General features: G+C 48.2%; 1 protein-coding gene across 3 annotated transcripts in view; it reads right to left on the bottom strand.

The window, feature by feature from the left end:
* Window positions 1-26,612, bottom strand: part of LOC146829685 (arf-GAP with Rho-GAP domain, ANK repeat and PH domain-containing protein 1-like) — a 399,658-nt gene that overhangs the window by 135,453 nt on the left and 237,593 nt on the right. For all 3 annotated transcript variants that reach the window (XM_085608376.1, XM_085608375.1, XM_085608377.1), the window contains one exon: window positions 1,148-1,233. In XM_085608376.1, coding sequence (XP_085464502.1) covers window positions 1,148-1,233 — 86 coding nt within the window. The remainder of the gene's footprint in view (window positions 1-1,147; window positions 1,234-26,612) is intronic.

Genomic DNA, 26,612 nt, shown 5'->3' with positions numbered 1-26,612 from the left:
CTATGCCTGACCTCAACTTCCCTGTTTACTGTGAGTCCACATACATTAACTATTTGCCTGACCCCAAGATGGTTGCCCTTTAAAACGTAGCCATGTTGCTGCTAGCCACGCTGGGGAGAGACATATAAGAACTACCATAGGATTGTTTTATTTTGTGTAAGAGACTAATCAGTGAAGAGCGCTGCATTGCGAGGAAGGCAGCTGGGAGGCAAAGCAGTGCATCACAGGCCATGCACATTACTATGCACTGATTGAAAAAAGAAAATCACATAATAGCAGCACTCTGTTGCTAGAGGGCTGGAAGTGTCAAAGATGGATACAATCATGCACCCTGCTACTTGCCCCAACTTCAAACAACACAGTGACACCTCACACACCCACTGGGGCCAAAACTGAACATTAAAGTGTAAAAAGGGTTCCAGAACCCTATTACACGGAGGAAGGCAGTCATTGATTTCCTGCAGTAACAGTTAAGAAAATATTCTCAGATAATGCATGACTCAAATATTTAGTCGGCAGTAGCTACAGAAACTGCTATAGGCTTGAGGAAAGAAAGACCAACTCCCTATCTGTGACCAATTTACTTTATGTACGACATCGTACACTAGTCGTAAACTACTTTCCAAGAGGTGACCAGTCTAGATATTTAAAAGAACAAAATGTGGTGGAATCACCTACAAATAACGTGTGCATCCTTTAATCGTCTTTATTATCGACCCCTTCCAAACGGGTTGCTAAAGGCACAGGGCTACGAGATGTGTGCCTTTAACAGTGCCCTGAAATTAATATTTGGAACTGTTGAAATAATACATAGCTGCTTTAGGGAGCAATATTCTATAAATTTTGGATCAAGTATCTTACAATTCATTTGCAAAATCAACTTAGTACATTAGAAGAATATCAACTCTGAAGTAGAGGTGATCCTCGGTAGTGCTTAACAAGTTCTTTACGCAGGTCTTAAAGCACTGACTGGGTTGGACTGCGACATTCATTTTGATTATTTAGCCCCGTTCTTTAGAGGAGGTATGTATAAAGTGCCTTGGTAAGCACTGAATTCATCCAAAGGCCAATGGTAATTATGTGCTGGTGACACTATACACTGGGTCACACTTCTGTAAAGAAGGTTTAAGGGAACCAAGGGTCTTACCTGGATCAGGGGCTCGGCCCAGATGGCGCTGTCCATTTTCAAGCTCTTGATGTTGGAGATGTTGGTCCCCAGGGATCGGTGCACGCCTGCGGAGTGAAAGGGGTTGACACTTTGTACTAAGCCACAGATGACCAGCAAGGAAGACATGCTCCTCTTTAGAGATCAAAGGCATAGCTACATAGAACACTTTTAGGGACAGGCAGCTTGAATAAGAATGCAACCACTTAACTAGTCAGATCTGTGTGACAAAAGTAAGCTTTGCTTCAGGTGATAGAAAACTGACAAGAGAGAGAGGGGGAGAGGAACGGGGGAAGAGAGAGAGAGAGAGAAAGAGAGTGTGTCTGGGTGTGTGTACCTTTATTCCCCTGTTCCTGGCAGACCCATCATCTCAGCGAGAAGTATCCTAGAATCAGTATCGAAAGTATGTGGACTATTTCTTACAGGGCCTTGTCATCAAATTACCCTCCTTTATCAACGATACCGGTGATTTTTTGTGTGGAAAATCAGTAATGTCACATGGTACTCTAATTATTTGATGATTGTTATGGATATAACACCCCTCTATACCAGTATCCATCATGTTGACGGTCTGGCTGCGGTCAAGCATATCCTTGATAATAGATCTATTCATTTACATGAGCACAACTGCATGATTTTGAGAAGGATTGACTTGTGTCTTAACAATGGCTTTTTACTGTTTAATAAGGGCTATATCAACAGCTAAGAGGGGTGGCGATGGGGGCATGCTTTCCCCCCAGTTATGCATGTCTTCATGTAGGCTGGTGGGAGGAGCATGCCCTCAGGTCATCACACAAAAATATGTGGGATACCAATGTGCGACATTTTTGGAGGCATATTGATGATGTTTTTACCATATGGGAGGGCACCGAAGAGTCGGCTCCAACATTTGTGACCTCGATCAATGACAACGAGCTTAATCTCAGATTTTCAGCTAACATGAGTAATCAAAGTGTCGAGTTTCTAGATGTTGAATTTTACATCAGGGCTTGGGAGATACAGACCAAATTACACCGCAAAAGCACCATGGGTAATTCTATTCTCCATGCCACCAGCTCGCACCCCCATCATTTGATACAGAGCATATCATACGGCGAATTTTTACGAATTCGCCGTATTTGCAGTTCAGAACATGATTTACAACACTGACAGCAAGAGGCATTAGAATGGTTCCTCATTCGAGGTTACAGACGTGCAGACCTACTAAAAGCCCTTAACAAAGCCAATTCTCATTCTAGAGAGAGGACCTGGTACTAAAAAATGAGAGAATAGCTGAACAGAAAGCAAAGGCAGAGCAAGATGAGGACAATTTACAATCCATAAGATTAGTGACTACCTACAGCAAGCAAGAGAAAAAGATCCGTAGTATTATCAATTCTCAATGGCCGATTGTCCTCACCGATATAACTTTGAAACCTATCTTGCCTGAACTACCGTATATCACATTTAGAAGAGCACCCTCTATGAGGGATGTCTTGGTGAAAACCAGCCCTGAGGTAACATCTACACAATCTTGGTTTTCCAAACCGGATTTCTTCAAATGCTTGCATGTTTGGCGCCAATTTAACCGAGTACAGGATTGCATTTAGTTTGGTACCAACTCCCATCAAAGAGCATTATACGAGCCACACCGACCATTCAGTGTACATCCTTGAATGTACTTGTGGATTAAAATACATAGGTAGCACCAAGTGTAGGAATGTGGCTCTATATATACTGTTCCCAAATAGGTACAGTGTGTACAGAGTCCACAGTCTCCAGAGGTTTAGCAGAGGCTAAAGTTAGATATAACCTTACTCTCTAAAGTGGTAGCTTGGTCGAGCAGTAAGGCAGTATCAGAGGACAGTGTAAAGCATTTGTTGTACACACTCAGTCAGCAAATGGTCTCACACACTCAATAACTGAACTCTAGGCCAATGGTTTGTATATAAAAATATATGGTTGTTTTATTTTAGAACCAACAATAGGTATCAAAATATACTTTCTCAGAATGAGATGCTTTGGTTAAATACTTTGCAATAGGCAATTGACTTTTGAATGCAATAGTTACAGTTTGTTGCAATAGGCAATACAATTTAAAAAACAATGATACATTGGGACACCCCCGCGCCGCACGGCCACCAGCTGCTGCGTGTGCCCCCTGCCTGCCCTCTGCCTCGCTGCTGCCTCGTTTGCCGGCTGCCGCCGCTGCGAGTGTTTTTTGCCTTGTTTTGACGGTATATTGTGCTTGCTTAGTTTAACCTTCTTTTTTCCCCTGTTGTAACGTTTATTTGTGCCTGTTTTATTGTATTCTCCGTGTTTGCTCTCCTTCCTTGTTGTCCGCCTACCTCGTCGCCCCCCGCCCTCCCTTCCCGCCACCGCCGCTTGTCCCCGCCCCTTTTTGACTTCTGTAACCCTCCCCGCTCCCGCCTCCCAGCTGCCCCGCCCACCCGCGCACTTGGCCTTAAATGGCGACCGTGCGACGCAGGTGAGTGTGACCCACTTGTGGGACACCCCCGCGCCGCACGGCCACCAGCTGCTGCGTGTGCCCCCTGCCTGCCCTCTGCCTCGCTGCTGCCTCGTTTGCCGGCTGCCGCCGCTGCGAGTGTTTTTTGCCTTGTTTTGACGGTATATTGTGCTTGCTTAGTTTAACCTTCTTTTTTCCCCTGTTGTAACGTTTATTTGTGCCTGTTTTATTGTATTCTCCGTGTTTGCTCTCCTTCCTTGTTGTCCGCCTACCTCGTCGCCCCCCGCCCTCCCTTCCCGCCACCGCGCTTGTCCCCGCCCCTTTTTGACTTCTGTAACCCTCCCCGCTCCCGCCTCCCAGCTGCCCCGCCCACCCGCGCACTTGGCCTTAAATGGCGACCGTGCGACGCAGGTGAGTGTGACCCACTTGTGGGACACCCCCGCGCCGCACGGCCACCAGCTGCTGCGTGTGCCCCCTGCCTGCCCTCTGCCTCGCTGCTGCCTCGTTTGCCGGCTGCCGCCGCTGCGAGTGTTTTTTGCCTTGTTTTGACGGTATATTGTGCTTGCTTAGTTTAACCTTCTTTTTTCCCCTGTTGTAACGTTTATTTGTGCCTGTTTTATTGTATTCTCCGTGTTTGCTCTCCTTCCTTGTTGTCCGCCTACCTCGTCGCCCCCCGCCCTCCCTTCCCGCCACCGCCGCTTGTCCCCGCCCCTTTTTGACTTCTGTAACCCTCCCCGCTCCCGCCTCCCAGCTGCCCCGCCCACCCGCGCACTTCGCCTTAAATGGCGACCGTGCGAACGCGCAGCGGTAACGCGCAGCGGGCGCGCCGATTGTGCGCCGAAGGCGCGCCAAAGGTAAGCCCGTCTGCGCCCGTCCGCGACCGAACCGCGCCCAGCGCCAGGACCCCTGGACCTCGACCTCGAAGACCCCGACCTACCCGCCTGACGTACTCTGCCGCCACCCTCTCCGCTCTCAACACCGGCCGACTCCCAGAATGCCACCAAGCCACCCCAAGACGCACCCACGGACCCTTCAGCTGCCACGCCTGCAAGTTCACCTGCATCCGGACCTGCCTCGCACCAGCACCCGCCAAGCCGAACACCAGCAGCACCCACCTCAAGTGCATCCTGATCAACACCCGCTCCGTCCACAGACATGCCATCGAACTCTGGAACCTCCTTGACACCACAGCTCCAGACGTTGCCTTCCTCACGGAGACCTGGATGAACGCCTCTTCAGCTCCCGATATCGCCATCGCCATCCCAGAGGGCTACAAGATCGTCCGGAGGGACCGAAACGCCAACCAGATGGGAGGAGGCATCGCCATCATCCACAGGAGCACCATCCGTCTCACGACCAGCACCGACAACACCCTGACCAGCGCCGAACACCTACATTTCCAGATCCACACCAACCCGAACACCACCCTCAGAGGCACCCTGATCTACCGACCCCCTGGACCACGCACGCAATTCAGCGAGGACATCGCCGACTTTATCAGCCCGCATGCCCTCCCCTCCGCCGACTACATCCTCCTGGGAGACCTCAACTTCCATCTGGAGAACAACAACGACCACAACACCAGCACCCTGCTCGACAACCTCGCCAACCTGGGACTCAAGCAACTGGTGTCCACCCCCACCCACCTCGCCGGACACATACTCGACGCCGTCTTCTCATCCAGCACAGACATCGACTTCAGCCACGCCACAGAGCTTCAATGGACGGACCACAGCTGCGTCCACTTCACCTTCAAGAGAACGACGTCCCACCATCACCAGCAACAGACCGCCCGCAGAAGCTGGAACAAGATCACAGCAGACCAGCTCGCCACCTCCCTGAGCCAGCACCCTCCTGCCAGCTCAGCGAACCCCAGCCAGGCCGCCGACAACCTCACGAAGTGGATCAGCAACTGCGCGGACGAACTCGCCCCGCTGAGGACCCCGCCTAGCAGACCCGGCAGCAAGAAGGCCCCATGGTTCACCGACGAACTCAAGAGCTCCAAGAAGAACTGCCGAGCCCTCGAGAAAGTCTGGAAAAGGGAACCGACACCGGACAACAGGACCTCCTACAAACTTGCCACCCGGAAACACCACCAGCTGATCCGCGCCGCCAAGAAAACAGCATTCAAGGACCGGTTGGACAACAACGCACACAACTGCAAGGAACTCTTCAACATCGTGAAAGAGCTTTCCAACCCCAGCGCAGGAAACAACGACATCACCCCATCGCAAGACCTCTGCAACTCCCTCGCCTCATACTTCCACAACAAGATCACGGACATACACAGCAGTTTCAACAACCAACCAACGCACACCATGACCGACCAACCACCCCCCCCCACCACCACCCTCCACGCCTGGACCCCGATCAGCACCGAAGACACCATCCGCACGATGAACTCCATCCACTCCGGATCACCGACCGACCCCTGCCCTCACCACGTCTTCAACAGGGCCGACGCTGTCATCGCACCCCACCTGCAAGACATCATCAACACCTCCTTCGACACCGCCATCTTCCCTGAGAGCTGGAAACACGCCGAACTCAGCGCTCTACTCAAGAAACCAACAGCGGACCCCACCGACCTCAAGAATTACCGCCCCATCTCGCTTCTCCCGTTTCCAGCCAAAGTCATCGAGAAGACCGTCAACAAGCAGATGGCCGCCTTCCTCGAGACGAACGGATCCCTCGACCCCTCACAGTCCGGCTTCCGAGCCAAACACAGCACCGAGACCGCCCTCATCGCCGCCACCGATGACATCCGAGCCCTGATGGACAATGGAGAAACAGCGGCCCTCATCCTCCTAGACCTCTCCGCGGCTTTCGACACGGTCTGCCACCGCACCCTAGTACGGCGCCTCAGCAACATCGGAATCCAGGACAAGGCGCTGGAATGGATCATCTCCTTCCTCGACGGAAGAACACAGAGAGTCCGCCTACCACCGTACAAGTCAGAGGCCTCCGAAGTCATCTGCGGCGTCCCCCAAGGATCATCCCTGAGCCCCACCCTCTTCAACGTCTACATGAGCCCCCTCGCGGCCATCGTACGCAAACACCACCTCAGCATAATCTCCTACGCCGACGACACCCAGCTGATCCTCTCCCTGACCAACGACCCCACCGCCGCCAGAGCCAACCTGCACGAAGGGATGAAAGAGGTAGCTGAGTGGATGACGACCAGCCGCCTGAAACTGAACTCGGACAAGACGGAGGTCCTCATCCTGGGCTCCTCACCCTCCGCCTGGGACGACTCCTGGTGGCCTCCCGCCCTGGGCACCGCACCCAAACCGACAGACCATGCACGAAACCTGGGCTTCATCCTGGACTCCTCCCTCTCCATGACCAGGCAAGTCAACACCGTCTCCTCGGCGTGCTTCAACATCCTACGCATGCTACGGAAGATCTTCTGGTGGATCCCCACAGAGACCAGGAAGACCGTCACCCAGGCCCTCGTCACCAGCCGACTGGACTACGGTAACGCCCTCTACGCCGGTACCACCGCCAAGCTCCAGAAGAGACTCCAGCGGATCCAAAACGCCTCAGCCAGACTCATCCTCGACATCCCACGATCCAGCCACATCTCCGGACATCTGAGAGACCTTCACTGGCTCCCCGTCAACAAGAGAATCACCTTCCGCCTCCTCACCCACGCACACAAAGCCCTGCACGACCAAGGCCCGAGCTACCTCAACAGCCGAGTCAACTTCTACGCTCCCAGACGCCACCTCCGATCAGCCAACCACGCCCTCGCCGCCGTCCCCCGCATCCGAAGAGCGACTACAGGAGGAAGGTCCTTCTCCTACCTGGCCGCCAAGACCTGGAACTCCCTCCCGTCCGACCTGCGCCTGACCCAAGACCACCTCTCCTTCAGAAAGAAGCTGAAGACCTGGCTGTTCGAGCAGTAGCGGCACCCCCCCCCCCCCAGCGCCTTGAGACCCTACGGGTATGTAGCGCGCTTTATAAGTGTCACTGATTGATTGATTGATTGAGCTCAATAGGAATTTTAAGTTAAATGTAATTGATTACTTTCAGGATTACTTTTCTAACTCCAGGACTGGATCCTAGATTCAGTCCTGGGACAATTCTTGGAACCAAGGGAGTAAATACGTTTTAGTTACTGTTGTGATTTTTAAGCAATATTTTGGTATTTTAAAAGTTGACACTTAGAAACATTTTCTAATCAAATTATTAATGTTATCCTATGGGAGGAAATTCACTTAGCAGGTATGTGGGGTTATAGTTACTTTTTCGGGTTCAGTGTTGGATCCTGGATCCAGCACTAGTAAACCACCTGTAAGCAGTTGATAGAATGCGTTTAGGTTATACAAGCGATTTTTAACGAATATTTGTAAGTTTGCAAAAGAAATTTCACAGAAAAACTGTCAATGGTTTCCTATGAGAGAAAGTTCAAGTTACCGGTAAAGTATGTTCTCGTTACTTTTGTAATCCAGTGCTGGGCTCCTAGGCTCAGTACTGGGACATCTATCTAAAACAGGTAAGTAATTACGTTTTCCCAGTTGGTACGATTTTTAAAGAATATTTGTAGTTTGCAAAAATCGACAGAAGAAATTTCACAGAAAAACAATCAATGGTTTCCTATGGAAGAAAATTGAGTTAGCGGTAAGTATGGTTTGTAATTATTTTTCAGGGTCAGTGCTGGGCACCAAGATCCAGCACTGGGATCTCTCCTAATAGCAGGTGAATATTTCCGTTTTCGTTACTCAGTTGATTTTAGGTGAATATTTTAAAGTTTAGAAACTCCACACTTAAAAGAAATTTGAAGTGAAACCAGTCAATGTTACCCTATGGAAGATAAGTGAGTTATCGGCTTTTGGGTAAGTACTCGACTGGCAGAGTTAAGGTTCAGGGCATAGACTCAGGGGTCTCCCAGGGTCAGGTAAGTACAGTTGTTACACCCTCAGCGGCACAGGGGCAGCCGGGTGCAGAGTGAGTTAGGCTCAATGTTATCCTATGGAAGGCAGGGGGCCCTTGGTTGGTGGCTGCTGACTAGCAGGCCACGCGGCTTTGAGAGCTGGGCTCCTGGTCACTTGCTCAGGGCAAATGGGGAAGTAGGTAGGAGTAGAGGTTGCACAGCCAGGGGCACTCGGGCAGCTGGGTGCAGGGTGCTTTAGAGCCGTCGGGCGCTCAATGGATTGCCATGGAGAAGCTCAAGAACGAACAAAGGCTGCAAGCTCGGGGACGAAGATTCTTCAGGTGCCACCACCACTTCGAGAGATAAGTTGGGTAGTTGGAGGATAGGTAGGTACCCAGGAGTTGGGCACAGGGGGCCGCAGGGCGCCGGGTGCAGGGGTGCCTTTTGGTGTCGGGAAATCTTAACCTCTGTTGATTACGGTTGGGGGGGTCCCTGGTTCTGAGGCTGCAGGCGTCGCCAGGAGCGTCGAGGTGGGTCCTTGGGTGCCGGATTCGGGGTCACAGCCGCCGGGGGGACGTCCTCGGGGTCTTTGTCCACTCCAGCACAGGCCAGGCTTGGCGGGTGCAGTGTGTGCAGGGTTTGCGGTTTCTGGCTGATGCCAGGGGTCAGTTACTTGCTTTGAGCAGTGCCACTGCTCGTGGGAGTCGCAGATGCTCAGAGTCACAAGGTAGCCAGGTCCTCTGGGGTTTGTGAGGTTGCTGGCCACGGGAGATGCCGGGATTTAGCAGGAGCAGGTTCGAGGGTCGACAGGCCGGTAGAGCTGGGGCCAAAGTAGTTGGTGTCTTCCTCTTCTTAGCAGCTGCACAGCAGGTCTTCTTTCTACTTGATCTTCTTTGCTAGTTTTGAATCTGGAATCTAAGGAAGGAAGGTTCAGGGTGCCCCTAAATACTACATTTAGGGGCGTTACAGGTAGGTAAAGGGCAGGGACCACTGGGTCCCTGCCCTGGGGTCGGTACACCCCCTATCCTGCCACTCTCCTGTGGGAGGGGGGCAGAGGCCTAGTCCTGATTGGGCAGGGCTCCCCATCTTCAAGATGGTGAGAGCCCGGAGATGTGCTTCACCTCGCCTCCCCCACCTAAGGGGTGGGGTTGGCAAAAGCTGGCACACCCCCTTTACTTCCTTGGGGTTTCCGGCCAGCCTTCCCGCCAGAGTGGGGGTTTAGAACCGGTAGGGGCCAGCTGCTGAGTACAGCAAGTGGCCTGGAGAAGCTCACAAAGGCGGCATGCCTTTGAAGCTTCCCCTGCCCATCCTGGGGAAGGAGACCTAGCACCTCGCCCAGGATGTGCACTGTTGCAGGCCCAGGAGAGCAGATGGCTCTCTACCCAGGGGTCCAGCAACATGTCTGCTGTGTGGCAGCCTAGGCAGCCCCTCAGACCAGACGTTGATTGTAGGTTAGGTTCAGAGGGCATCTCTAAGATGCCCTCTGTCGTGCATTGTACATTAAATCCTGCACTGGCATCAGTGCGGGTTTAAAGTGCTGAGAAGTTTGATACCAAACTTCTCAGTCTTCAATGGAGCCATCATGGTGCTGGGGAGTTCGTGTTTGACAATCTCCCAGCACCATATACTCTTAAATGGCAGCACTGCACCTACAGTGCCCAGGAATGGACCTGGGTACTGTAGGGGCACAGGGCTCATGCTCCTGTACCCACACCACTGGCATAGGGCACCCAGCTAGAGGGGTGGCTGATCTATGCCAGGGCAGTGTATGCTGTGGTCATGGCACACAGGGATGTGTGCCATGTCGACTCTTTGTTTTGTCCTATACCCAGACACTCAACCTGCAAGGGCAGTGTGTTTGTGTCAGGGTACAGGGCCTCTAAGGGTGGCACAATAAGTGCTGCAGCCCTTGGAGGCCTTCCCTGGTCCCAAGGCCCTGGGTACCTAGTGTACCATTTACCAGGGGCTGACATGTAGCCAGGGTTTGCCAATTTGGGTTTTAGGTTTCAGCACAGTTTTTAGGGAAGGAACATAGGCCCTGGGCACCTGATTGGCAGGAGCCCAGGGCACACTCAGTCAAAGTACATTCAGCCATTCAGCAAAAAGTGAGGGCATACCATGCAAGAAAGATGGCACTTTCTCACCCTCCCAACCCCCCCCCCCCCCCAAACGAAAGGTGATGAGACTAGCCTTTCCCTATGGAATCTTCATTGTCTAAGTGGAAGAACTTGGAAAGCCCATCTGCGTTGGCATGGGCAGTCCCTGGTCTGTGTTCCACTTCAAAGTCCATTCTGTGTAGGGAGATGGACCACCTTAATAGTTTTGGATTTTCCCCTTTCATCTGCAATAGCCATCTGAGAGGTCTGTGGTCAGTTTGAACCAGGAAGTGAGTACCAAACAAGTATCGCCTCAACTTCTTCAGGGACCAAACCACAGCAAATGCCTCCCTCTCAATGGCACTCCAACGCTGCTCTCTGGGGAGTAGCCTCCTGCTTATAAAAGAAACAGGTTGGTCTTGGCCTTCATCATTGGTCTGGGAAAGGACCGCTCCTATCCCTAGCTTAGAGGCATTAGTCTGCACTATGAACTGCTTGGCATAATCTGGAGCTTTTAGAATTGGTGCTGAGCACATTGCTTCTTTCAGGGTATCAAAAGCCTTTTGGCAACTAACTGTCCAGTTAACCTTCTTCTTGGAGGTGAGTTATATGAGGGGAGTCACAATGGACCCATATCCCTTCACAAAGCTCCTGTAGTACCCAGTCAAGCCAAGGAATGCCCTGACTTGGGTCTGGGTTGTTCGAGCTATCCAGTCCAGGATGGCCTGGATCTTGGGCTGTAAGGGTTGTACCTGGCCTCCACCTACAAGGTGGCCCAAGTATACCACAGTGCCCTGCCCTATCTGGCATTTGGATGCCTTGATAGTGAGGCCTGCATTTTGCAGAGCCTCTAAAGCCTTCCCAAGGTGGATCAGGTGATCCTGCCAGGTGGAGCTAAAGACAGCAATATCATCAAGATAAGCTGCACTAAAGGACTCCAACCCAGTCAGGACATAGTTCACCAACCTCTGGAAGGTGGCAGGGGCATTCTTTAACCCAAAAGGCATCAGAGTGAAATGATAATGCCCATCAGGTGTGGAGAATGCGGTTTTCTCTTTTGCTCCTGGGGCCATGCCAATCTGCCAGTACCCTGCAGTTAAGTCAAAGGTACTGAGGAATGTGGCTGCTCCCAATTTATCGATCAGTTCATCTGCTCTTGGAATAGGGTGAGCATCTGTCTTGGTGAAATAGTTGAGCCCTCTATAGTCCACACAGAACCTCATCTCTCTCTTTCCACCCGGTTGATGAGGTTTGGGGACCAGAACCACTGGGCTAGCCCAGGGGCTCTCTGAAGGCTCAATGACCCCTAACTCCAGCATCTTGCTGACCTCAGCTTTGATGCTTTCCTTGACTTGATCTGACTGTCGATAGATTTTGTTTTTGACAGGTGCACTGTCACCAGTGTCCACATCATGGGTACACCAGTTTGGCAGACCAGGGGTCAGGGAAAAGAGGCTAGGATACTGTTGCAAGACTTGCTTGCAGTCAGTCTGCTGTTGGGCAGAGAGGGTGTCTGCAAAGACTACACCATCCACTGACCCATCTTGTGGGCTGTAGGAGAGGAGATCAGGGAGAGGTTCACTCTCTGCTTCCTGTTCCTCATCAGTCACCATCAGCATGGTGATGTCAGCCCTGTCATTGTAGAGTTTAAGGCGGTTCACATGGATAACCCTTTTGGGTGTCCTGCTAGTGCCCAGGTCAACTTAGTCGGTGAACTCACTCTTTTTTACTAGGATAGGGTAAGGGCCATGCCACTGGCTTCAAGACCCACACCTGTTGCCTAGGTTGAAATTCAACCAGTGCAGCTCTTTGTTCATACCAGTGCTTCTGCAGCTCCTGGCTGGCCTCAAGATTCTTGGATGCATTTCCATGAACTGAGCCATTCTGGACCTTAGGCCAAGCACATAGTCCACTATGTCTTGTTTGGGCTCTTGGAGAGGCCTCTCACAGCCTTCCTTTACAAGACAAAGTGATCCCCTCACAGGATGACCAAACAGAAGTTCAAATGGTGAGAAACCTACTCCCTTCTGTGGCACTTCTCTGTAAGCGAAAAGCAGGCATGGCAATAGGACATCCCATCTCCATTTGAGTTTTTCAGGGAGTACCATGATCATGCCTTTCAATGTCTTGTTGAATCTCTCAACAAGGCCATTGGTTTGTGGGTGGTAGGGTGTAGTAAACGTGTACTGCACTCCACACTCCTTCCACATGTGTGTCAGGTAAGCAGACATGAAGTTGGAACCTCTGTCTGAAACCACGCCCTTAGGAAACCCTACCTTGGTGAAGACACCCAGGAGGGCCTTGGCTACTGCAGGAGCTGTAGTAGTGCTACCTAGCAGCATGATCTACTACTACTAGAATGAATTTGTTCCCTGAGGCTGTGGGAGGTTCAAGTGGACCCACAATATCCACACCTACCCTTTTAAAGGGCACCCCCATCACTGGTAGTGGGATTAGGGGGGCCTTTGGGTGGCCACCTGTCTTGCCACTGGCTTGACATTTAACACAGGAGCTGACAAACTCCTTCACCTTTTGGTGTAACTAGCCTTTCCCAAGTTTTGGTTTGCCTCAGATATCCAGCTAGGGGGATGTCATGAGCCAAAGTTAGGAGGAACTCCCTGTACTTCTGTGGCACTACCACCCTCCTGGTGGTCCCAGGAGTGGGGTCTCTTGCCTCAGCATACAGTAATCCCTCTTCCCAATAAGCTCTGTGGGTACCACTGACATCTCCCTTTGCTTCTGAAACAGCTTGCTGCCTCAAGCTTTCAAGAGTGGGGCAGTCTTGCTGACCCTGGCACAGCTCTTCCCTAGAGGGTCCCCCTGGACCCAGGAGTTCAACCTGGTAAGGGTCAAGCTCCATGGGCTCCGTTCCCTCAGGGGTATCCAAGTCCTCTCCCTGTGGAGAGGGGTCCTGAGTGGTCTGCTGTATAGAAGCTGGCTCCCCTTTTCTCTTGGTTGGTTGGGCCATTCTTACAGGCTCCAGACCTACTTTTGCACCCCTCCTCTTGCTCTGTGCTCTGGTTTGCACACACACCAGTTCAGGGATGCCCAGCATGGCTGCATGGGCTTTTAGCTCAACCTCAGCCCAGGCTGAGGTTTCCAGATCATTTCCTAGCAGATATGCAGCTGGTAACTTTGGAGAGACCACTACCTGTTTCAGGCCAGTAACCCCATCCTCCCAGCCTAATGTCACCATGGCCATGGGATGACTAGTGGTGACACTGTTAGCATTGGTGACTGGGTAAGTTTTCCCAATCAAATATTGCTCAGAGGACACCAGTGTGTCTCTCACCATAGTGACACTGGTACCTGTATCCCTCAGAGCTTCTACCCTAGTTCCATTCACCCAGGGGTATTGCAAATATTTCTTTAATTTGGGTGGCCACACAGCTACAGTTGCAAACTCCACTTCTGCCAGTGAGACTAGACTTGCCTCAGTGTGTCCCCAGATTTGCTCAGGGCACACTTCTGATCCCATCTGTAGACTTGCTGCCCCAGGAGTAGCTGTACTAAGTGCCTTAGGGGCCTTGTTGTGGGGGCAAGATTTATCTACAGTTAAATGTCCTGACTTCTTACAGTTATTACACCAGGCCTTTAAGGGATCAAAGTTCTTCCCCCTATTGGGTTGAGGCACATAGGGAGTAGTTTGGGAACCACCCCCCGGAACAGGTTTTTAGGGCCCTTTGGAAGACTCAGACTTCTTATTTTGGGGATTCTCACCACCTTTCCCCTGGGGAGGTTTTGTGACCACCTTCTTCTGGTCACCCCCAGTGGCTGTCCTGGTCACCCTAGTCTTGACCCAGTGGTCTGCCTTCTTTCCCAATTCTTGGGGAGAAATTAGACCTAGGTCTACCAAGTGCTGATGCAACTTTTCATTTGTGCAGTTACTTAATATATGTTCCTTCATGAATACATTGTTCAATCCAGTAAAATCCTGCACACCATGTCCAGCTAACCAACCATCCAGTGTCTTTACTGAGAAGTCTACAAAATCAATCCAGGACTGGGTCTGGGTTTTGTGAGCCCCCCTGAATCTAATTCTATACTCCTCAGTAGTGAATCCAAATCCCTCAATCAGAGATTTCTTCATGAGGTCATAGGACCCTGCATCTGGGTCAGAAGCCTGTCTCTGCAGTTACCAGGGAACAGTTCCCACAGGAGTGCACCCCAGAGAGGTTTCTTTACTCTTCTTATTTCACAAGCCCTCTCAAAGGCTGTGAACCATTTGGTGATGTCATCACCTTCCTCAAATTTAGGGACAATCCCTTTGGGGATTTTAGGATCAGAAGTTTCCTCCCTATCCTTATTGTTATTATTGCTGCCACCATTGATGGGTGCTAAACCCATCTCTCTCCTTTCTTTCCCTAGAGCCAGGAGCCTGGACTTTAGATCCAACCTTTTGGCCAGCTTTGCTAAAAAGCTGTCCTCTTCACTGATGGGTCCCCTAGTGAACTCTCTGGTACCTGGTTCACCTGTGTGATCTCTAGGTTCCCAGATGCTGATTCTTGGATTCAAGGGTATGGGGGCCCTTTCCTCCCTAGGGATTACTGGAGGGGAGGGGGGGGGGTCATTATCCTCCTCCTCCCTGTCAACATCTGACTGGTCATCAGCATGTTCAGATGGGTGGTCCTTAGCATACTCAGCCAAGAGCTCCTGGAGCCCTTGTTTGGTTGGATGCAGGCCCATTAGTACATTTTAAAGTTTGCACAGGGACCTCAATTCCTTGAAAGACAAGTGTAAGTAAGGTGTGAGATCGAGCTCCTCCACCAGGTCCTGCATGGTATTATTTTCACTAGTAGCTGGGTTTTTTGAGACATTCTAACCTGACTGTTCTAACCCTCTACCCTTGACTATAGTGCCTTATTTTTCTAAAATTCTAATGGGACTTAAGCAAGGCCCTGACAAGACTTTTAGTATTTTGGAAAGACCAATCAGAATAATAAAGGCAATTTTAAGAGTTCTGTTGTGTGATCAGATGATAACCAAGTACTCCAACAAATGCAACTTTGATTCCCACCGCTGTCACCAATGTAGGAAAGTGGCTCTGTATATACTGTTCTCAAATAGGTACAGTGTGTACAGAGTCCACATTCCCCAGAGGTTTGGCAGAGGCTAAAGTTAGATATAACCTTACTCTCTAAAGTGGTAGCTTGGTCGAGCAGTAAGGCAGTATCAGAGGACAGTGTAAAGCATTTGTTGTACACACTCAGTCAGCAAATGGTCTCACACACTCAAGAACTGAACTCTAGGCCAATGGTTTGTATATAAAAATATATGGTTGTTTTATTTTAGAACCAACAATAGGTATCAAAATATACTTTTTCACAATGGGATGCTTTAGTTAAATACTTTGCAATAGGCAATTGACTTTTGAATGCAATAGTTACAGTTTGTTGCAATAGGCAACACAATTTCAAACACAATGATACATTGAGCTCAATGGGAATTTTAAGCTAAATGCAATTGATTACTTTCAGGATTACTTTACTAACTCCAGGACTGGATCTTAGATTCAGTCTTGGGACAGTTCTTGGAAACAATTGAGTAAATACGTTTTAGTTACTGTTTTATTTTTTTAAGCAATATTTTGGTATTTTAAAAGTTGACACTTAGAAACTTTTTCTAATCAAATTACCAATGTTATCCTATGGGAGGAAATTCACTTAGCAGGTAAGTGGGGTTATAGTTACTTTTTCGGGTTCAGTGTTGGATCCTGGATCCAGCACTAGTATACCACCTGTAAGCAGTTGATAGAATGCGTTTAGGTTATACAAGCGATTTTTAACGACTATTTATAAGTTTGCAAAATCGACCCTGAAGAAATTTCACAGAAAAACAGTCAATGGTTTCCTATGGGAGAAAGTTCAAGTTACCGGTAAAGTATGTTCACGTTACTTTTGTAATCCCGTGCTGGGCTCCTAGGCTCAGTACTGGGACATCTATCTAAAACAGGTAAGTAATTACGTTTTCACAGTTGGTACGATTTTTAAAGAATATTTGTAGTTTGCAAAAATCGACACTTCGAAGAAATTTCACAGAAAAACAGTCAATGGTATCCTACGGAAGAACATTGAGTTAGCGGTAAGTATGGTTTTTAATTACTTTTCAGGGTCAGTGCTGGGCACCAAGATCCAGCACTGGGTTCTCTCCTAATAGCAGGTGAGTATTTCCGTTTTCGTTACTCGGCTGATTTTAGGTGAATATTTTAAAGTTTAGAAACTCCACACTTAGAAGAAATTTCAAGTGAAACCAGTCAATGTTACCCTATGGAAGAAAAGTGAGTTATCTGCTTTTGGGTAAGTACTTGACTGGCAGAGTTAAGGTTCTGGGCACAGACTCAGGGGTCTCCCAGGGTCAGGTAAGTACAGTTGTTACACCCTCAGCGGCACAGGGGCAGCCGGGTGCAGAGTAAGTTAGGCCCAATGTTATCCTATGGAAGACAGGGGGCCCTTGGTTGGTGGCTGCTGACTAGCAGGCCAAGCGGCTGAGGAAGCTGGGCTCCTGGTCACTTGCTCAGGGTAAATGGGGAAGTAGGTAGGAGTAGAGGTTGCACAGCCAGGGGCACTCGGGCGGTTTGGTGCAGGGTGCTTTTGAGCTGTCGGGCGCTCAATGGATTGCAATGGAGAAGCTTAAGAACGAACAAAGGCTGCAAGCTCGGGGATGAAGATTCTTCAGGTGAGACCACCACTTCCAGAGGTAAGTTGGGTAGTTGGAGGATAGGTAGGTACCCAGGAGTTGGGCACAGGGGGCCGGGTGCAGGGGTGCCTTTTGGTGTCGGGAAATCTTACTCTCTGTTGATCGCGGTTGGTGGGGTCCCTGGTTCTGAGGCTACAGGCGTCCTCAGGAGCGTCTAGGTGGGTCCTTGGGTGCCGGATTCGGGGTCACAGTCGCCGGGGGGACTGTGACCACACTAAGTCAAAGTATATTCAGCAAAAAGTGGGGGCATACCATGCAAGAAAGATGGCACTTTCTCACACCAAGCTCCCAGTATTTAATAGAATCCTGCAACACTTGAGGGCCATCATCAATTCAGACCCCAACTACCCGGTAGCCCGACATTTCAAACTGGTGCATCATAACAATGTGAACGAGTTAAAATATTCTGTGATTGGGGCAGTTCCCGCGCTTAGACGTGGAGATAACAGAGAAAGAACTCTACGCCAACTCGAATCACACTTCATATTGTCACTCGATACCAAGATGCCCAACGGGCTTAACACAAGTGATGACTTGCATCATTTCCTCAAATATGTTTACATCTGGTAATAAGCTTCTACACACCTATTGGTGGCTCCATCAGGTTTTCAAATCATTCTGTCTGTAGTATAAGGTGTCGTTCTTTACAACATAATGTCATACTGTCTCGATACAAACCATATCCATTTATTTTGCATCATAATGTGAGTACCTGAATCTATGGGCACTAGCCCTAAATTTTGAACTAATTGCATAAACTGGTACTTGCTATTTTAGGTTCGTACTTCACATTTATTATTGCATTTGCACTTTATTATTCGATAATCCTGTGTCGAGGCAATTAAGTTTCGTCTCTGGACAGCCCCTGTGGCCAACACATTTGTGATTCCCATGGTGATTAGGTTTTTTATACACCGAGTTGCACTATATTATTTTTCATAAGAGTATATAAGCACTGCACTTTATAGACGCCATGACTTTTGTATACATTCAGCGGGACAATGGCATGAGGTTGATTTTTATAACTGCCGTTTTTTTTAATCTGCATATTAATTTACATACAGAAGAAAGAATCGCTCTAGCAATACATTGTTTTAAGTAGTTTTTTCATCTCAGTATGAATCAATTATACAAGCACTGGCACTTTTATAGACTCTAATTTAGGAGTCAAAATGTGCTTGCATTTAATGATGTAGAAGCTGACATGCTCTATCGAGTGGGTTCTATGATGCTTTGATTATTTGAACTTTTTACCCTTGTCTTGTATTAATGAATTAACAAATGTTATGCCTTGATTATATCTCAATGTCTATTATTCACAAATTTGTATCTTTATGACCACTGTATTTATTTGATCTTTTATATATTGCATTTGATATTGAATTGTCAGCACAAGGCTGTGTGATATGGTAGAAGGTCTGTAGTCTCTATTTATCAACACAGCCGGGAAGTTTTTACAACTGATTGGGCATGCACTTGATTTAATGGTCGTATTGTCGGTGGCTTATCATGTGATCAAGTTCGAGTTTCTGCGATTGAAATGCATCATGGCAGACACTTGTCTGTTTGCATATGGAGGATGATGGAACAGAATAAAGCACTTGTTTGAAGAAGCAACTTTCTAAGTTTTGGCGTTTTTGTGGTCCGTACCTGGGAGGTCCCACAGAACAAAGGAGGTGGGCCAGGATCGAGAGTATCTATCTATCTATCTATTTCACTGAAAAAACCATAGGTTTCAGGCCTGATATAGTTAGGAATTAGCATTTAAAAAACCTTAGAAATTCACTGAAAAAACATAGGTTTTAGGGGTGTTATAGCTAGCTGGACATTTCACTCGTACAAAACCATTGAAATTCCATCGATATAGTTAGTTGAACTAACTACATCTCGCGAGCCCGCAATCCACTGCTGATGATGTCACATATTACATCATTCATGACATGGTCAGTGACATCACTGATGACATCATCCAGTGAATGTGGTTTGGTTCATTATTTAAATATGTATTATATATATATAGCAATTTGCATTGAAGAATGAGTGGATATATAAATATAAATGTCTGGATGGAGGATTTAGTAGCAGTGTGATTGACTGTTTACTTGACTAATGTGTCTCACTAAATATATTGGATAGTGACTAAACTGTGTGAATAGCTGTATCACTTTGTCAGTTGTTGTGTAAACTGCTGCACCAGTTGGTTGCTAGCTACGTGAAAGTCTATATCAGTTACTGATTAGTTAACTGAGTATTTGTATGGGAGAGTGAATGTGTGTGTGGTTCGGTGGGGGGTGTGTGACAGCCCAAAGATGTATGAATAGTTGATTCAGTAGGTATATGAAGTTAAAACTACATGTTATATCAGTTGTTTGGGTGAGTGAATATCTTTATGGGTGTGGTGATGAGCAAATATATGTCTCAATGGTACATATCCAAAAAACTAGAAAAATAAAAGCCAATGTATGTGTCAGTTGTTGTATTTAAATAAGTATACATAAGACTCAGTGATTGTATGAGTGACTGTATGGATAACTGTATACTTGTAATAGTGATTATATAACACCCTAAGTATGAGTTACTATCTATATGAATAGATGAAGTGGTGTTTGTATAAGTGTGTAGCTAAATAAAAGTAAGTATGATCCATTGTTTGCATAAGTGAGTAGGATGACTTCATAAGTCTTTAGGATGTGTGCTGGTGTGTAATGTCGATACAGGTGTATAAGTATATTTGATAGTGTTCTATTGATCATTGACAGCATGTATGAGTGAATCTATAGGTAAGTGATTAGATGTGTGTATGGATCTAGGAATCCTTGAGTGGGTGTTTAGAAACTTGTATTGGTGTGTCAATGGTTTCAAATATGGCACTCTGTATTTTACCATGAGTGATGAAAGGTTATACTAGTGTATAAACGTTGCTGAGAGGTGTTCAGCGGCCACGCCCATTTTTACAACACTCTGCAACGCAGCTCCGTGGCGCTTACTGGAGGTACCTGGTGGGCTAGTTAGCCCCTAGGGGACCTCTGGATTGAAGAGGAGTGAATTCCCCAACTTAAAACGCGCCACAGGGCGTGTTTGCACACATATCACTTCAGGCCCCGTGGCGCTTTTTAAGTTGGTGGGATTAAGTCCCCTTGAATCCTGAGGTCCCCTGGCGGCCAACTAGCCCACCAGGTACCTCCAGTAAGCGCCACAGAGCTGCCTTGCAGAGAGGTGTAAAAAGGGGCGTGGCCTCAAAACACCTCTCTTCAACGCAGCCCCCTGGCGCATACTGGAGGTTCCTGGTAGGCTAGTAGGCCTCCAGGGACCCCCAGTATTCAAGGGGAATTAGTTCCCCCTCTGCAAACGCGCCAGGGGGCGTTTGGAGGGGACGTGGCCTCCGGCAGATCGCTTTTTTTTTTTTTAAGAAGGGGGGCTTTTTCTAATTTATTGGCCCTGGGGACCCCATCTCCAGGGCCTGCCCCTAATTTCTTTTTTAAAAAAAATATAAAAATCGGGAAGGGCCCCCCCGCTCCCGAGGCCATAATTTGCCCCAGGGACCCCATCCCCCGAGGCAAGGCCCTTTAAAAAAAAATGTGTATTTTGGCTGGCTTGCCCCCCCTCCTGTGGCCACTTATGGCCCCAGGGACCCCATCCCCCGGGGCTGTTTCTTTTTTTTTGGGGGGGGGGTGTTTTTTTTGAGGAGGGGGGCCGCGTGGCCCCCCTCTCGGTTCACTACTAGCCCCGGGGACCCCATCCCCCGGGGCTGGCCCTCTTCGTTGGGGGCCGTGGGGGGGGTCCCCAATCCCCCCACAGTCCCAGCCGGCTCCCCGCGTCCTGCAGGAGCCGGCATTGCTTTTCCACATGGGGAGCAGCTAACATGCTGCTCCCCCTGTGAAAAAGCAATCTGCTTTCCTATTTGGAAGAGAGAGCAGGTTCCCTGCTCTATCTTCCAAACAGGAAAGCAGTTTGCAATGACAGGGTGGGAGCCGCGAGGCAAACTACAGTGTCCCGGGGGTGGGCACCCCGGGACACTGCAGGAGCCGGCCCTGGGGGGTGGCGGTCCCCAGGGCCTAGACAAGGCTCCAGGAGGGGGGCCGCGCAGCCCCCCTCCCACATTTTGAAGAAGCCCCGGGGGTGGTGGTCCCCGGGGCTGGGGGGGCCTGAGAGCCCCCCCCAATAATAATAAGCCCTGGGGGTGGCAGTCCCCGGGGCAGTGGGGGGGGGATTAAGACCCCTCCCACACTATTTATTGAAAATGCCCCCAGGATTTGGTCCCCCTGGGGCCAATTACCAAAGAAGCGAGGGAATCTCGCCGATTGTTTTTAATAAAAAAAATGCTTTTTGGCCCTGGGGGTCCTTGTGGGACTCCCTGAGCAGGCCTAGGGGGTCAGGGTGTTTCTACCCTGCCCCCTTTTTGCGTTTTTCGCATTTCTTTTGCTGATTTCTGGTTCTACCGAGGCACAAGATGGCTGCCAACACTTCCTGATTTGGAGTGTTGACAGCCAATTAGAATACAGCTTGTGCACGGCAGGGTGCGCTTAGGCTGCGCTTAGGCTGCGCTTAGGGTACGTGGACCCTCCGAGGCCATAGATATATATGTACTTTTCAATGTCATTTTCTCAGAAACTACTGAACGGATTTACACCATTTAAGCAAAAGGCACGAGTCTGAACTAAGGACTACCTCTTTGCCAAATTTGGTGTAATTCCGTTCTGCAGTTCGGGCTGTAGCTGCGGCTAAAGGTCCTATGGGAAATTGCATGGGGAAAACGCGTTTTGGGACCCTGCTTTTTTCTCTGCCCCCGCTTGACGAAACGGAGGTTCTCCTAAATCCTCAAAAGAAAATAGGGGGAGATAGAACCATAGATTTATTCAGCTTCCAAAGTTAATGATAATCTAATATAAGATCTTTAAAGGGGAAACCTGACAGATAGAGCTACTGTCACTGGTAGTAGTGATAGCATGATATAAAATAGCTGAGGAGTAGCATGTACATCCTGAAGAAGTACGGACAAAGTGTGTGCAGTATTGTTTAAGTTACAATGCTACTGCAGGATGGATTCTTTAGTCATCTTATAGTGATACATCTAGAATAGTCGAATGTTGTGGTTAGCCAGGGGCCCAGCTAGTTAAAAGTATAGGATGTTGTAGGAGGGAACCCGGGAGGTAGACCTTCAGCCACTGATGGTAGTGGAAGGGTCTCTTAAGGTATTGACTGGTGCGGGATAGCCTGGGTTTGAATTATGGCTCATTGGTTAAAAGAGAGCAAAGGTATAATGTTGTTTAAACCTTGGTCATAGGTCTTGAGCTGATACTTCCAGTGTTGCTCTTTTTCAAAGAGAATGTGTTCAGCATTAGTGTTGACGGTATACAGAGTTTCCAGGATCACCCATAAGGGTTCTCCCCGGCCGAGACATGTCGACCAAACCACTAGGTGTTGTGGACCAATAACTCCCCTACTTCAACACTGCAGTATTTTTACCTTTATCCCCCACCTGTTCAATAGCTGCAAACAGTTAAGGAGATCATTTTAACCTCTCACTACTGTCGTTAATCAGACAGTTGCCCTCCTGGTGGAGGACAGTAGGTCACTTGGAGTACGGAAGACTCACGGGACAGACCTGATGAAGACACTATCCATCAAACCACACGAACGGAGATAAAACATACACCGCATCTTGTGAAAGTGTGGCTGAGGGTCTCCGATACAACTTTCCTGAGATACTGGCACATTGACAAAAATTATTCATTCTCTTGATTAGAGGTTCTCCTAACTCCACCATGTACTCACTGTGTGGATGTGTTTGGGGGAAGCAGGGGGTATTAGACGTTACTAGTGAGAGACTCTTTCGATGTCTGTGGGGTCATATTTAACTCCAAACTATTGACAAGTAGTCTGATTCTTATATGTCACATGACTCGATAATTAAATAATTAAACCCCCTAATGCATATGCAAAACACGTCTAGTATCTTACAGGAGTTAACATGTTGATATGTTCCTGGGACTGTGTGAGGGATTAAAGAGGTGGGTCACCAACTACTGACATTCACTGCAGATTTCATGCCATGAGGAGCCTACCGGCACATGGCACCATAGTCAGGGGGTCCGAGTCATTGTGTAGTGGCATTGGTGGCCTCTCTTCCAGATTCAGCTAAATATGTTCCATTAAAAGCTGTTCTTTTTTGTCATCGGTAAGGAGATTAGGTTGGTTGGCACGGGTCACTGAGATACGATGTTTCATGACAGACGGTATCTCGATGATTGAGCGGCCGTGATATACTGACGCCTCACTATTAAGGCTACCCTAGACCATACTATCCTGTTCATATTTTAATTTTCTTGAATGCATCTTTTACCCGTCTGGTAATCCAGGATGTGCCACCTAAGAGAATGACTTTAATTGTGAATAAACCACAAGGCCAACAGCCACAAATGGCGCCTCAAGACTACGCCTGCAGCCATCTCACTTGTTGACTCCTGTGATTGGTTCAAGCAAGCCTTAAAATTAGTGTTGATAAGGAACACTACCTTCAGTTCTGTCCTATCTCAAACAATTGACTGAAGTTGTATCTGGCAAGAAACACATGGGTGTTAATAATATGCATATTGTATGCAGCTGTAGTAGTGATACATTTGGGCTTGTAATAAACCTAAGTTCATTTGTCATTTTCAAACCATTCTTCGAAAGACAGAATCCTTTTCCGGGCACCCACGGACATGACTGCAGTTCTGAGGTTCAGCGTTGTACATTTTTCTATCCGTGGATTGATTACATGAATGATTCCGGATGTTTAGAAGGCCCCTTACCTTTGTCTAGCCAGCATGGATTGGTAGCTGGCTGAAGCCAATAGTGGCTTAGATATCGGGGAACAATGTGTAGGCGGTGTACATGTCCTGCTCTACATACGTCCCAGATACATTGCTCAAATCGTCCAGTTGAAGTGCTCCACTTCCAAAGACCATCCTCTCAACGGTGTGTCCTTCCAGGGTTTATCAGTAATTGAACAGAAACACTAACTGTGTTTTGCTTTTGTCGAAAGGTTTCCTCTTGGCACTAGACGTCAGGGTTTTCAAAGTCGTCTCTGGTATTTCTTTCTACGTTTTTAAAGATTTTAAGGTCCACGTTTTCAATGTCAAAAACATGTCTGTTGCAAAACGTCCTTAACAACCAAAACAAGGATGTGCTTCACATCATCAGGGTCTGATTGCTTCAGACTTGGTGACATTCAAATTGAAACAGTTTAGGGTAGATGTTGGAGTTGATTTTTTTTTAGTCTGCCTCAAATCCTTCCATACTTTTTAATAGGTGTGTTAGAACAAGAACCTTGGGGTTAGACGTTTTATATAGCGGAGTATGTGTTTGCTTTGTAAATGGGGCATTTGTTGCGTCTTAAGGGAGCTTCGTAGTACAGTCTCACTCGGGTTTCTGCAGGCTATCTTTGTCAGAATCTCCAACTTCCTTGTTGGTAAAGAATTGTGTTCTGCTTGCATTTTCAATAATGTTCAAGCCTGACTTCATAAAGCCAAAAGTGCCTGCCTTACTATCTTGACAGTTTTAGATTAGCATTTTCCTCGAACATTGAACCTAGCTTTGCCCTGGTCCCTTGGTACACACCTGTCACAGACCTGCTGCTTGCCAATCCATGGTAACACCTGACTGCAACATGGAGAAAACCTGAAATAAGTTTTTCCATATCTCTCAACCAGTGACATAAAGAAACACACAAAAACTGAAATGTTGAGCACAGTGCTAAGGTTATCTCCACTATGGCTCTGCACAGCCCTCCATCACTTGGTCCCCTACCAGGGTTGAAGCCCAAGGCCAAGAACCTGGGCATCCTGTTTGATGCAGGCTTCATGTTCGACAGCCAGATCACTGCCTTAGCAGGCAGGTGCTTTGGGATATTAAAATCCCTCAAAAAGATAACCTGGCTTCTGCCAGAAGCTGCTAGGAAAACAGTAACCCAGGCTGTGGTCATCTTGAGGCTGAATTACTGCAACATCCTATATCTGGGAGTCTCTCAGTCTTGGCTGATGACGTTCCAACGCGAACAGAATTCTGAGGCTCAGCTACTGCTGGAAATCCCAGACGGTCTTCGATGGGCTCTGCTCTGCATGAACTTCACTGCCTTCCAATGAAGAAGCGGCTGTCCTTCATGGCTCTCTGCTATTTTTACAGGGCCTTTAACAATTCAGGTGCCAGCTATCTCCACCGTTTCAGCAAACCCTACCCCCTCCGAGGTGTCAGAACTTTTCAAGGCCCTGTAGGCTGAAGTCCCCAGTTATGAAAGCCAGTATTGGGGCAATTCTTTTAGCTTCCTGGCTCCCAAGCTATGGAACTCTCTGCTGCTGCTCCTAAGACAATCTAAGACTGAGCTTTAATTCCAGAAAAAATCTCAAAACATGGTTGTTCAGATAGTTCCCGGGTTTCTTTGGGCTTTCTGTGACTCTGTTCGGTAGCTAGACCTAGACCTGGTACACTTCTGTAGCGCTTTATAAATTGATTTATTATTATTAGCAATGAGGCAGTCCTTGTCGGATTGCCTTATCGGAACACTCTAAAACTTCAACACTTTTCCCTAAAACCAGACCTGTTAGCAACAAACATCAAGTCAAATATTATTCCCTTGCAGGTTTCAGTGGTGAACAGTAACAGTGAAAACTGTGAGAAAAGAACTGGAACTTTTGCAACCAACTACTAAATGCCTGCAAAAGCATTTGAACCTTTACAGAATTTAAGCTTTAAAAGAACAGAGAATAAATACATGAAAAAGATTTGTGTAGAGCAAACGGTGACCCAAGGTTAGATCCTCATTCTGGTGCCTCATGATCAGGGTAGAAGTGCCCAGAATTTAGACATCCTAGAAAAGCCATGGTTTTATATTTTATGGAAAAGACCGCTGGTTGTCAATATTCCAGATCTTGATTGGCAAATAATTCCAGTACTTATTTGCCACAAAATTATGATCTGTAAGACAAGCACACCTGAAGCGAGTAGGCCTGGAACATGTAGACTAGATAGGCCTGCCAGTCCTTCTCTATCATCACATTCCCTGATACAGGGGTTTATGCCATCTGGGTTCAGAGAAAAACTAGTCTCAGCTTTTTACAGGAAACTCTATAGCTCTTCTAAAGGCCTGGTCACAAATAAGACACCCATTCGGGCACCTCGACGGTCCTCCAGCGTTGAGGCATCTTACAGATCTCACCTTCCTCGCTTTACGGCTGGGCGACTTTTAACCACTTAGTGGTAGCCCACGATTGTCTTCCTTTTACCTTGGTGGTAGCAAACAATACGCAGGAAGACAAAGCAATGATGTGTTAGCCAGTGTGAGGGTCTCTTCTT

Source organism: Triturus cristatus, chromosome 5_2, assembly GCF_964204655.1.
Source record: "Triturus cristatus chromosome 5_2, aTriCri1.1, whole genome shotgun sequence".
Lineage (NCBI taxonomy): Eukaryota > Metazoa > Chordata > Amphibia > Caudata > Salamandridae > Triturus > Triturus cristatus.
The sequence above is the reverse complement of the archived record's forward strand: the minus strand, read 5'-3'. Positions and strand labels throughout refer to the sequence as shown.